General features: G+C 35.9%; 1 protein-coding gene across 3 annotated transcripts in view; it reads right to left on the reverse strand.

Moving 5' to 3' along the window:
* Nucleotides 1–211: 211 nt before the first annotated feature.
* Nucleotides 212–14,716, reverse strand: part of acj6 (abnormal chemosensory protein 6) — a 97,066-nt gene continuing 82,561 nt past the window's right edge. Inside the window, exon 4 of one of the 3 annotated variants that reach the window (XM_028179309.2) lies at nt 212–4,744. In XM_028179309.2, the coding sequence (XP_028035110.1) occupies nt 4,019–4,744 (726 nt within the window). In that variant the 3' untranslated portion in view covers nt 212–4,018. The remainder of the gene's footprint in view (nt 4,745–14,716) is intronic. The other 2 variants (XM_028179328.2, XM_028179320.2) reach the window with 2 other exon arrangements.

The raw sequence follows: 14,716 nt of genomic DNA on the forward strand, positions 1-14,716 counted from the left end.
CTGTTGTATGTTTTTTTATTGCCCTTGTAGGCAGACAAGTATACGGCCCACCTGATGGTGAGTGGTTACCGTCGCCCATGGACTTCAGCAATGCCAGGGGCAGAGCCAAGCCGCCGCCTACCGCTAAAATATATGTACAATAAAATACCGCGAGATCTAACCGTAAAATTAATCCTAATTAAACTCATCGAATAATAAGGGGATGATGGAATAAAACAATTATTCATTTTTACTAATATTTCTATTTTCAATTTCTTGTTTATTCATCTTCGAAATAAGATTCTTTCATTTTCTTTATTACGATAATACAATTAATGAATATAAGTTGCCCGTAACTAAAGGCTACTGTAGAATTATCAACGTCTTAATACATTCGTACCAACGTAATGACTAGATCAGATTTTATTTTTCAATAAACATTGTTCTCGCTAGGAAAATTGCTTTGAATTGAAAATGTGTTCATAACAAATTCTTAAACATTTAAAAATCGTAATCATTTTTTGTAATTATTTTTAATTTAATATAACAAGGTATTAATGAAATTCAAACAAATGATTCAATGATTTCGTGTTGAAGAGCAATCTCCCGCAATGCAGCATCTATTTTAATACTACATTTTGGTACAATACACAAAAGTATAAACGAGATTCCAATTGAAGATGTATCATGATCAATTTATTCATTGTTTACTTCTTTTACAATACATATAAATATCCGATCTTGCTATATTGTATGTATCTTAATGTATATTAAACATATGCGTAATTACGCAATCGGAGAAAAAAGTTATGTAATTAACCTATTTACCTGTGTAAATAAATGCAAAAAATTGGAATGCTTTAAATTCTCTGTGTGCTATCATTTCATGAGATTAGATAAATTAATCAAATTCTTATTCTATTTAAGCTGTATTTAAATAAATAAAATGTTCATTTACTAACAGAACAGAGAAAATATTCTAAATTATTCGAATATTATGAAACAGTTATCGATAGAAAATAATTAAATCTCATAACGTTCTGATGATGATTCTAAACTCTAATTATTGCTTCATTCTTATTCTCTTATTATCATCTCAGAAGTTACGAAACCCGAAAAGATCATAACACATCTTTTAACGTAAAATAAATGTAAAACATTTAAATAATACTAGAGATGACTAGATTTCATTAGTGTTGACCATCCTGCCTAACTTCTATATGCAGTGTCTATTAGATTGCTCTGGTCGTAAAAATAATGCGAAACGTTGCAGACACGCAATGATGCGCTCCCGACATCATCTACATACTTATCACGGATTTGTTGAAATATAGATAAATGACCTTTAGTGTGCATGGTGCTGAAAATGTCAGTCCAATTAATGGATGTCCAGAGTGGAACTTTGGAGGGTGAGGAGCACAATCTTACATGCAGGGCCGGATTTAAACTTAATGCCGCTTCTGGGCACCGGGAAAAAAATCCGCCCCAATACTGGAATTTTACCTAAACTTATATTTTATAAATTTTATTTTTCAAAATTATATTAACTAATTTATTGCGGAAACTTTATCATATGTCATATATTCCAAAAACAATTTTTTTTTATTTATTACAATTAATTAATTAATTTTATTCGCAATCTTGATAAGACTAACAAAAAACATTTTTACTTTCAGAATTTTGCCGCCTTAAAAAATTTGCCGCCCTGGGCATTTGTCCCGACTGCCCCAAGTGTAAATCCACCACTGCTTACATGGGGGATAAAATTGAAAACCTGTTCAGCTGTTAGCATCAAATTACAATTAAAAAACCTATCAAAAGAACGCTAACGTAGCAATGATATGAATATAGCAGTTGTAAGCGGGGTGTGGTGTTACTTACTTGAGACCTTGGAACTTATATCTCAAGGTGGGTGTCGCATTTACGTTGTGGATGTCTATGAACTCCAGTACCACTTAACACCAGGTGGGCTGTGAGCTCGTCCAACCACATAAGAAATAAAAAAAAAATTGAAGAAAAAATATATAATGACTTTTGGAGTTTTTTTTTTGACGCCATTTGCTACGGTCTTGTCACCTAATAGGTCATTTTTCTCTTTCTCTAACCTCTCTAAGCTGGAATTCTTTACAATGTTAATTGTAGACAAAGTGCTTAAAACGGAACATATAACTACACGGACTTTATGTTTCTAAACCACCTAAATTCAGATAGGAATCATTAGTACAAGAACACCGTTTAGAAATCATTTTTAATATTAACAAAAACTAAGCAACAAGTTCTAAGTAGATACAGGCTTTACGCTTACGATAGGCTTTATATTTTTTTTCATACAAGAACAGATACAGTCATATTTTTATCTATTATCACTCTTGGGTTTGTTTGGTAACGCTATTGAGTGTCTGCTGATAGTTTTAAATTGTCAAATCAATATTGTAATCGATTTTACAGTTAGACAAAATGGCCGCCGTTTCAATTTCGTTTGACAGTTACTTAACGTTAGTAAAATATTTAATACTAAAATTATCGATGTCTAGATTGCACTTGTTTTTAAACTAATTTTTTTTCCGTTAAATTTATATTTACAAAATATCTTTTAAAAATATTATTTATAAAATTCGCAAAGTTCTTGTTTTTCGTTTTTTTTTTTTTAATTTTCGTTATCTCTTAAGCTGTGGCGTGCACCACATTCATGGATTCATGCAATAAACAGCCAAGTTAATAAAATACTTATTTATTTCCTTTAAATTTCAAAACAACTTTAAACTTGGCAATGATCTTCTAGAAACTTTTTGGCATCAATGAATCTACGAAATTAAAAGCTACAAGCACTTTATGTCTTAATAAAGAATACGTGCTTGTTATCAATACGGTAAAAAGAGCATGAATCCTTCGGCGTTGTACTAATTCCTTTCGATTTAGTAACTATACGTATTTTTAAACCTAGATCCTAAATTTAAAACGAAATGTGTTATATTTACAAATGAGTTTTAAAATACTATTTTAGCTAAACGTCACTAATGACCTTCTTAGACTAAAGTTGTGCCATTTGTAGGTTATGTTAAAATTTTCAAATAAACAGTGTGTAGATTCAACGGTCTTAAAAAAAAAACATTTAATTTTATATACATACATAACAAACAAAAAAGATACACTTACGATTATTTTGTACAGTTTCAATTGAATAATATCAGAACATAACGTCTAACAATAATGTCATCAAACACAATGTAAACATTGCGCAATCGGGACGAGTGTCATGCGTACAGAAACGTTTTTATTTTTATTAGAATTTAGCGAAACACGAAGAGAAATAAGAGCGTGGCTCTGTTCCGCATGACACTATTGCGGGCACGCACAGTGCAACCAGTGTGCTTAGTGCGAGTTTTTTAACGTTCTCGATAGCGTAAAAGTTAACTCATATTTGTATGGAATGGGATCGTTTGTGTACGTTTGCCGCTAGGGGCGCTGTTCCAACTGCATACATAATTGAGTTAACTATTACACTATCGAGAACGTTAAGAAACTCGCACTAAGCACGCTGTAGTCGGAAATATGTGAGGTGTCGAACAGAACCGGGGGCACACCTAATCCGTCCGGTCCGGCTCTTGCGACTCGCAGCGACCGAGTTTCTAACATTAAACACAGAATATTGATTATTTGCAAGGCACATTCTCTTAAAAATCCTGAATTTCAATTTTCATGTACACATACCTATAGTTTAAATGCTCCGAAACGTGAAACACGGCGAGTACGAACTAAACGATGTATGAGAGAGCGACGTCTATCAATCTGTAATGATATGTATATAATCGATATTACGTACCCTGTGTCTCGAAAAACATATGAGAAGTTATAGAACGAGTACAAACAAACATATGCGTCGTCGTATGGGTCGCGGTGAACAGTTTCTACACTAAGGACTAGTTGCGCTTCGACTCGCAGTCGGGAGGATCGAGCGTCGAGGAGAGCAGTCGCAGCCGGCGTCTCAGTACCCGTACCCGGCGCCGGGGTACAGCAGCGCCGCGCTGCCGCCCGCCGGTCAGTGTTGCGCCGCGAACTTCATCCGCTTCTGTTTCTGTCGTTGGTTACAGAACCAAACCCTCACGACGTTCTTTTTGAGGTCCAGCTTCTCTGCGATTGCGGTTATCTTCTCACCGGAAGGCCTCGGCTGGACTGCGAAGTACGCTTCTAGACTTCGTTTCTCCGGTGCCGCTATGGATGTCCTCTTGCGTTTCTTTTCGCCAGCCGGCAGGACGCTGGGCGCGTCCGGGTCCCGTCTCTTGTTCTTGGCCTGTGCTTCCGCTTCCTCGAGCCACGCCTGCAGTATGGGTTTGAGAGCAATCATATTATTATGACTGAGCGTTAGACTTTCGAAGCGACAGATCGTGCTCTGCGAGAGCGCCCCCACTCCCGGCAGTTTCAAATTCGCAAGTGCTTTGCCGACGTCCGCTTGTGTGACGCCGAGTTTGATCCGTCTCTGTTTGAATCGTTCAGCGAAGGCTTCGAGTTCTCGAGGGTCTGTGTCGGTATCGGGATGTAGAGCAGCAGCGGGGTGTCCTAAATGCGCGGGAGGTGCGTGTCCGAGCCCACCAGGATGATGGTGATGGTTCATAACGTGGTTCATTGCGCCATAGCCGTGGAGCTGGTGATGTGGTGGTGCGCCTTCGCCCATCGGCGCCAGTGTGGTCATAGAGGACGATGTCAGCGGATCCAGCATGTCGATCCCTTCCATTCCGTGGTGACCCATCTGAGGAAAGAAAGGCTTCTTGTAATTCGTTTTAATCTTACTGTCAATACTTCAATCATTGAGGATTACGATAGGGTGTCGCCCCGCTCATTATAACCGTGCGCCGAATTAACTCGTGCATTGATGTTAAATCGCTCGTTTCGCGAATAGGGGCGCGACAATAGCGCCGACGATACGAAAACATAAACAATGATCTTTTTACAGATTTGCAGGCATTCTTTATGAGAGCAAACACTTGTGTGCTTCAATAGCGGGGGGAGAGTTTTTGTTGCGCCGTTGATTGGGAGCGAGTGTTCTACCAATATGCTTAACATGTTGACCGGCTTTGTAACGAAAATGAATATTTGAAGTGGCCGACCCGCGCCCATATGGGTGCATTACAAATATTTTGATATATTCCGTCGAGAATTACTTTTGTTACGATTTAACAATGAAAAAATGACGCTCACGCAAATTTATTTCTGTAATAATATTGATAATTTATATTAATAAGCGCCTTACATTGTTTAGCGCCTTTTATTTCTTTCGAATTTATTCTGTATGTTAATGGACTTTGGATATAATATCAGGTGTCCGTCAGCTGACCTGCTTACATAGCAGCAATAAATATATAATGTAAGTGTAAAATTAAATTGAATAGTCGATCTTCATATTTTATGAATATTGTTTTGAATTCGTCGTGGCCCAAAGGATAAGACGTCCGGTGCATTCGTATCTAGCGATGCACCGGTGTTCGAATCCCGCAGGCGGATACCAATTTTTCTAATGAAATACGTGCTTAGCAAATGTTCACGATTGACTTCCACGGTGAAGGAATAACATCGTGTAATAAAAATCAAACCCGCAAAATTATAATTTGCGTAATTACTGGTGGTAGGACCTCTTGTGAGTCCGCACGGGTAGGTACCACCACCCTGCCTATTTCTACCGTGAAGCAGCAATGCGTTTCGCTTTGAAGGACGGGGCAGCCGTTGTAACTATACTGAGACCTTAGAACTATATCTCAAGGTGAGTGACGCATTTACCTTGTAGATGTCTATGGGCTCCAGTGGCCACTTAACACTTAACACCAGGTGGGCTGTGAGCTCGTCCACACATCTAGGCAATAAAAAAAAAACTTTTTTTTTTTTAAATAGTTAAATAGTTAGATCCGTTATTTTTTAAACTAGACTCTCGCTGATCGATGAACAGAGAATTATTTGCCTGAAGTTTCAACAGCGTTTGTAAATTTAAAGGCAATCGAATGAACAACGTGCGATCGCATAAAATACAAACCAACAAACAAAGCCACAAGCATTCAGTTTCAGATACCTTTGTTTTAACTATTTATTTTGTCCGACGATAAAACGGATAAGCTCGTGTCGTGTGGCGCTCGGAACGCTGCGTGACGTCAGCTAATTGTGATATACAACTCTCAAGGGAAGTCAGGCATATGGCCACCGCGACAGTCCTGTTTTCTTGCAAAACTTAATATGTCTTATAGAATAAATGCAATTTCAAATGAACCAATGAAGAGTATCTCACTACGCTGTGGGTATTTGAAACGTCGAATAGGTACCTTTCATAAATAAAACATAAATGCTTAACCGATATCTTCTCTTCCTAAAAAAACTTTCTTGTCTTTTGGTTTCTTGATTATCTATATACTAATATATAAATCTACGGTGGGTTTTACGGATGTTCCGTTATAACTACTGAACCATGCATCCGATTGACTTGAAACTTGGTATCCACGTAGAAAATACATGTACTTAATGGATAGGCTAATATTTATATGAATGTTGGACTCCCTAATAATAATGATAATAAATAATAATGTTAATTTTAAATGCCCAGCGAAGCGGGCGAGTACGGCTAGTCTCTAATAAGCTTAATCGATCCGCGCAGATTTATTCCGAGAAGAATACCTTATAGAAGAAGCGAAAAATAAGTTACGTATTCTATAATAAAAATTGCTGAAAGTACCTAATATTTATAATGTTGTAAAAATAGCGAATCAATAAAACAAACAAGGGATGGGTTAGTAAATAAACGTTTGAAGCATTTTTATATTATTAAAAATAAATTTAAACAATTTGGAATATAAGTTATTTTTTTTTATGTTTAAAAATATATTTTTTACATTATCAATGTATAATTTTAATCTGTATTATGAATGGTTTCGTTCTTATATAATTAACAATTAATATTAGCGAATAAATAAACTAACAAAGGTTCAAATTACAAATTTAACTACCTACGATTTTAATGTCGCAAATTATGTAAGCGTGGACTTTACCGCTTAAAAAAATCTAGTCTTTTTAATTTTTTTATATATTTTCTTTCAAATGATATTTATTTTTATTACAGACTTGTGATCAGAATTCATAATCGCTGAATATTTAATTACGGTTTTCTTCGTGACTTCAAAATTTACAAACAATAAAAGAAATATTGATTTTTAATGATAAAAATAATACATGATTTCAATCTATTATATAGCCTTACATGTGTTAATGAGCTCTTAATATTTATAAACAGATATCAATTAATTATATTGTCTGGCGATTGGATGACGATTTCCAAAATAATTCACTATAATTTTGTGGCACACGCACTAGATCTGCTCTGTTAGCAAATCGCACCCCTCCTGTCCGAGCCTTTGCTCGCCCACCTGTGCTGGTGAAACTGGAATGGCCACTAAGACACCAGCAATACCTCATTCATAAAAAAAACTAGATCTACCCTGAATCGGGACTGGAAGCTCTTTTATTTTATTGTTTAGATGGGTGGACGATTTCACAGCCCACCTGGTGTTAAGTGGTTACTGGAGCCCATAGACATCTACAACGTAAATGCGCCACCCACCTTGAGATATAAATTCTAAGGTCTCAAGTATATCTTATATCTACAACGGCTGCCCTACCTTTTAAACCGAAATGCATTACTGCTTCACGGCATAAATAGGCAGGGTGGCGGTACCTACCCGCGCGGCCCCCAAGAGGTCCTACAACCAGTAATTACGCAAATTATAATTTTGCGTGTTTGATTTTTATTACACGATGTTATTCTTTCACCATGGAGGTCAATCGTGAGCATTTGTTGAGTACTTCATTAGAAAAATTGGTACCCCTCTGAGATTCGAACATCGGTGTATCGCTCAACACGAATGCACCGGACGTCTTATCCTTTAGGCCACGACAACTTAAAAGCTCGTTCAGAAATCTCCAGCTGTCCGAACTGAATATTACCTAAACTCGTCGGAACTAACAATTCTATAAATACATAATTACAGGTACGGAACTGCCGACCGCAGTGGCCCCGCAGGTGCGCCAACAATTTGTTCAGCCGCGTTGCTCCCGCCTGTGGGGTGCGTGCGATGTAGGGCCACTACTACCCTTCGCCGCGTTGTTCTAAGAATAGTTACGTAAGAATATCGATGTCGATTATGCATCTTTTAATAAATTATGACATATATGCAGTTTAAAAAAAAACACGCACACGTACACTCGCCCAAACAGCCAATCGAAATAACAATAATTAATTTCATCGTTTGTTTTTTTTTGTGTCACGTTGATACTGGTTAGGATATTGGCACGAATTTATAAAACTACTAGCTGTACCCGTCCGCTTTGCTGGGCATTTAAAATCAACATTATTATTTATTGTCATTATTATTAGGGAGTCCAACACTCATATTTAGCCTATCCATTAAGTACATGTATTTTCTACATGGATACCAAGTTTCAAGTCAATCGGAATCGGATCGCATAGTTCAGTAGTTATAACGGAAAATCCGTGAAAACTACTATAGTTTTATACATTAGTATAGATTGAATAGTCAAAAGTGTACAAGTTTCCAGTCAATCGGACGTCTCAAAGTTGGTAATAATGACCAAGAAATATCATAAATTTGGTGACACACAAAAAAATAATACATACACATCAAGCTAATGAAGCCATGTTAAAAATATTTGTATATACATATCGACGCTTGTAAGGCAAACGTGACTAAGCGACAATAACTGATTTGTACATAAATGATAGGCAGTAACCATATTCGATGCGCAAAAATATATATATTTCTAGGTCTATTAAAATCATTTCAATCCTACAGCTAGATTCGTTAAAATATAATTTTTTTCAGGTATTTCTCATGTATATTTTAAATTAATTTCAACCTTAAATTAGTCTACTGTAAAGTTCACGCACTGTCGCTTAGTCACTTTTGCCTTTCAAGCGTCGATATGTACATGTGGATGCGGTGATAACTCTACCTAGTGTAATGCTATCATAACAGAGGACTATGTCTGCTGTTTTATCATTAAAACTTGAGACCTTAAATATAGAAATCGACACGAATTACATATCTTGTGTGTTGACAATTAATTAAGAACGGTTAGCTATAACTTTTCGCAATTATTGTATTGTATAAACTGTGTGTACAATAAAAGATAAAGAAGAAGAATAAGTAAATTTCATCACCAGTTTAATTCATTGACGCAATTTGAATTCCGTAACTTGAAAGAAGTTGAACTTGGTTCTTCTTAAGTGACTGCGAATAAATCGTGTTATGTCTATATCCGGTGTGATAGGATTAAATTCGTTAACGATCTACATATAAAAGAGAATGCATATGTGTGTGTGTGTGTATAATGTTTACGAAAAATCATTAGCTTTCTGAATCGTCTTGTGGATTTTATGTTTTAATATAGAATTGCATTTTGTTGCGGGCGAACCTGCAGATGCAGCCAGTATAGCAAGTTCACTCGTTAATCATGGAGCTAAGTACAATTTTCTTTATGTTGGACATCTGATTTTCTTTTTTTGTTTGGTACCCATTCGCTTGTCTTGATTGATTTCAGGGTATAAAATGCTCTCCGAGTAGCTGATGACAGGTTGGGATGGTCCAACAATCGTGAGGAAGAAATTAATGGATGGATTTGATCCCGACCCTCAGAAATTCTTTCTGAGTTCAGTTCTTTTTTTAAATATTTTTTTTTATTCTTTTTCAATACCAAAATTTTTTAAAAGAAAATTTATCACACAAAGCTCTCTCCAGACAATATTTCCGTTTTAGAAACGTCACCTAACGCCAGTAGCTACAAGAAATCAACGTTTCTCATACAATTAATTAGCTTTAGTAACAGCGGAACGAATAGATCTTACTCGTAGTTAATAAAAATCAATTTATTGATCCACCACAGTCCAGTTAGATTGCAAATGTAAAAATATGAATATTACATTTTATTTAATACGATTGTTTAGTAAGTAATATTACTTACTAAATATAACTTACTAAATAATGTATATACATTAGAATTTATTTAGTAAAAACATTATAGTTCTAAATAGTTAGGTTTTTTTTTATCGATAATTTTAATTGCATCACATCACTGCGTGCACCGACAATGCGATTGCAAGTGAATGTTAAACAAATTATATTCTTTTAATAGTGATTTGTATCACAACGTTATGATTTGGACAAGTGGCTGAATTTATTCGGGGCTCGAGTACAATGAAACGTGGGCCATAGGAAGTGCGAGATACTTGCGTAATTGCGGTCGACGACAGCCATTAATTAGATATATTTTGTTTTGTTATTTATATATATTATATTATAATTTATATATTACGTAATGTAGAAAAGTATTAATGAAACAAATTTCCGAAGTTTAGGCATTTGCTTTCTGTATTCGACACATTTGCGACGAATCGAATTGTTAATAAATTAAAGCCAATGGAAGTTTAAAGCTTAATTATTAAAAAATAAAGCGCAGATATATTGATGAATTGTCAAACATTCGCAACTGAAAGATATAATATATAATTATAAATATATACATTAATTTTATGCCGGTACGAGTAACGCCATCTGTCATTAAATAGAAGAAACAGATATCAAAACAACTAGTACTATCGGGAACGTTTATTAATCTATTATTGAATAGCGAATACGAACAATACAATAATTTTGTAACTTCACTCTAATATTCCAACCCGTATCAACAGGATAAAAAAATTTTACTTAATTGTTAATTTAAGGTACCCATTATTTTAAAAACGTTCTCCGAGTGAGGTCTTTAATTAGATTTAGTAATAATGTAGGCATGTAGTACTAACATAGGCATCAGTATACACCGAGACAACGGTTTAATGACACACCCAGTCAATAAACAATTTGAAAGTCTATACCTCTTATCTCGTAGCCACACACCTATTTCGCCCTCGAATGTGTATATGACATATGAATATCGGGTTATACTATACGCTTGTGAGTGCAATTTGATGGGTCGGCTGCTAGCTCCATCAACAAACGATTTTGCCCTCTAAGCACAAAAGCTAAAGCGTATATTCGTATGGCATTTGGCGTGGAATGAATTACGAGTACTGTATTGCAGTATGATCGGTCCACCGTGAGCTTTCGAGCTATTTCGTGTAAGGCTTTGTTGCCGAATCTATTTTAGGTATAGTAGCAATGCTTGTTTTTACGTCGGCGGCGCCAATTAACCTTAACAATTACAATTAAGTTATCACCTCACTATGTATGTTGGTACAATTGTACTGTAATAAACATCTCTTACATTACAAAATTACAGAGCGAGAAAAAAGCAAAAGTTACGGAATGTAACGTCATAGCGTGTGTCGCTTTAAGGGAATCAAATAAATGATAAGCTTACATAGATATCAATCAATGGAGATTAACCACATATGACATCATACGCGGTGATTGATGTTTGGCTTGACGTTAATAGTGTTGTAATTATTAGATTTTTCTTTATTAAATTCTTATCTTAATGTTTCTCGTGTACAGTGTATGAACGGTTGGATCATTTGTGATTTCTTAGAACCACTTTTTATGTTTAATTTCCTGTTAAATCCATATCACGTACATTTGACATCTGAGTGCGCGTATAGGAAATTCACTATTACAAAATAGGTGATGTTTAAATTAGCTTGAGTGTTAATAGCACTTGTTATTAATTACAATTATTGTATCTCATATTCTATTTTAGGACCAGACTGGTGTTTATACTCGCAAACTTATAATTAATAGAACTTTTTTGGCAATGATGAGATGTAGCTTACATTGCTAAATCACATTGCCAAAGATGTAGCTTTTGTAGGACGTCTTGTGAGTCCGCACGGGTAGGTACAACCAAACTACCTATTTCTGCCTTGAAGCAGTAATGCGTTTCGATTTGAAGGGCGAGGCACCTGTTAGTGAAAAATACTTGACTTAGAACTCAGGTCTCAAGATCGGTGACGCCATTTACGTTGTAGATGTCCACGGGCTTCTGTAACCAATTAACACCGTGTGAGCCTCGAGCCACCTACTAGATGGACCGACGACCTAGTAAAAAGCGCTGGGTCTCGTTGGATGCAGGTGGCAATGGACCGGTCGCACTGGAAATCTATTGGAGAGGCCTATGTTCAGCAGTGGACGGCGATAGGCTGAAATGATGATGATGATGATGAGCCTCGAGCTCGTCCACCCATTTTAGCAGTAAAAATAAGAACAAATGTTGTAGCTTATAGAAAATTCAAAGTCGCCATGGCCTATTTGAATACCGCCGACTGTGCCGATATTCAAAGCCTGCAGACCGGTACGTTTTACTAACGAAATGCGTATTTGGGTAACATTGGCGAGTCATGATGAAATAATAACGTCGGGTAGTAAAAATCTAATCCGCAAACTTGCGTAATTACAATACAGCTGAAACGTAGCTCTCAAGCAAGATCTCATAAGCATCCAACACTGGATGGGTCATCGGCCCGTTTGCCGGTATAAGCATTAAAAAAATCGTAGGTTGTGGCGTGTATGTGTGTTTGTTTGTGAATAGTTTGCGAATGTTTAAGTCGTCGTGGCCTAAAGGATAAGACGTCCGGTGCATTCGGATCTAGCGATGCACCGATGTTCGAATCCCGCAGGCGGGTACCAATTTTTCTAATGAAATACGTACTTAGCAATTGTTCACGATTGACTTCCACGGTGAAAGAATAAAATCGTGTAATAAAAATCAAACCCGCAAAATTATAATTTGCGTAATTATTGGTGGTAGAACCTCTTGTGAGTCCGCACGGGTAGGCACCACCGCCCCGCCTTTTTCTGCCGTGAAGCAGTAATGCGTTTCGGTTTGAAGGGTGGGGCAGCCGTTGTAACTATACTGAGACCTTAGAACTTATATCTCGAGGTGGGTGGCGCATTTACGTTGTAGATGTCTATGGGCTCCAATAACCACTTAATATCAGGTGGGCTGTGAGCTCGTCCAACCAACTAAGCAATAAAAAAAAACCACACGCACAGATTTTTTACGGTTCTGTAAAACGATCAAAATCAACATCAACATCCAGGTCTTTAAGCAGCGTTATAAGTTGAACTACATTATCAATAACGGCTCATAGAGATGATGCTACAAATTTAAGAAAATATATATCCGAAAACCTCGACACTAAAAAACACTTTAAAGAAGATGATGCTACAAATTGAAAAAAAAAAATATCCGAAAAACCTAAAACACTTTAAAGAGTACTTGTGTTGCGAGCTACAACAGCGATTGCCATGTTCGAATTTAGCTTTTATTTTTCCGAAAGCTTCACGCACTTATAGTTACGAATACACAAACTGTAAACTAGGAAAAGGGGCAAACAAAAACTCCTACCCCTGGGAATGGAAACGTTTCTGCCCCTGCAATTGTCGCCGTGGTCGCAGGGGATGGTCATACGATTTTATGGCACGAGCCTTTTGTATAATTCAATTTTCTTTTTTTTTTTTTTTTCTTTTTTGTAACTTCGTCATTTGTTTTTACTCGAACTCTTTTTATGTAAGTTCGAAGACATCGGAACAAATGTAATTGTATAAGTAAGAGTTTAATGTACCTGCGGGAGCGTTCCTTAATTGATATGTCAGAAATAACTTTAAATATCTTTATATACTAGTGGTCCCCCGGCAGTCGAAATTCGACTATAATTTATTGAAATTATATGTTTGAACATTAATATGGTTTTATTGTCAGATACTATTGTACTTCTATAATCACAGATTTCGCCAAGACTACACTTTAGACAAATATTAATAGAGACAAATAATAAATAAATAGTATGCATGTGTGTGTGTGTGTGTGTCAAACACATGGTAGTGTGTGTAATGTTTTTATTTATTGATTTAATGAACTTCTAAACAATAATTTAAAAAAAAAATTGCATTGTGCACTGCTTCTCTATATTCTCTATAAGTTTGGAAAATTTCATACTCCTTCGTCCGCGCAATTTTCGTAAAAAGGGGTACAAAGTTTTTGCTTCACGTATTAATATATAGATATAAGTATATTTTTTCTGTGCGTGTGTTTGTCACTGAACACCTCCTAAACGGCTGGACCGATTTTAATGAAATTTTCTGTGTACTTTCAGGTAGATTCGAGAATCGTTCAGATTTACAAATCAGCCCGCAGATGGCGCTGCAGTTGGTATCAAGGCTATTTATCTTTTCTAGAAATATAATAATATGGCAAAACAACGTTTTCCGGGCCTGCTAGTATAATAGTATACTAATATAAATAAAATAAATAAATAAATTGTATAAAATAAACCAGTGTAAAAGTTGACATGAAATTTCTTCCCGCTGTGAGCTCACATTACTACTAATTTATAGCTTTATAAGTTTGAGTGGCAAAATTTAATAATATTAAAATAAGCTAAGTTATTAGGGTAGATCGAATTTCAGTTGTTTTATTTTTTCTTTGTCTACATGCAAAAATGTTTAAGTTAGAACTTAGAGAGCTTCCTAGCTATTATCCTTTTTAAATTTTGAGCACAAATCTATTGAATTATTATAAAGTTTAACATTGTAATGAATCTTCAAACCTACATTACACAAGAATTGAATTCAATGAAAAATTACACGATTTATATTAAAGGTTTTTAAGTGTTGCCACCCCCGATATGCTGACCGTAAGGGTGCACAACTATATTTACAGATTAGAGAACAGGCAACCCCAAATGAGGTATCCC

This window comes from Bombyx mandarina, chromosome 01 (genome assembly GCF_030267445.1).
Source record: "Bombyx mandarina strain Sakado chromosome 01, ASM3026744v2".
In the NCBI taxonomy this organism is placed as follows: Eukaryota; Metazoa; Arthropoda; class Insecta; order Lepidoptera; family Bombycidae; genus Bombyx; species Bombyx mandarina.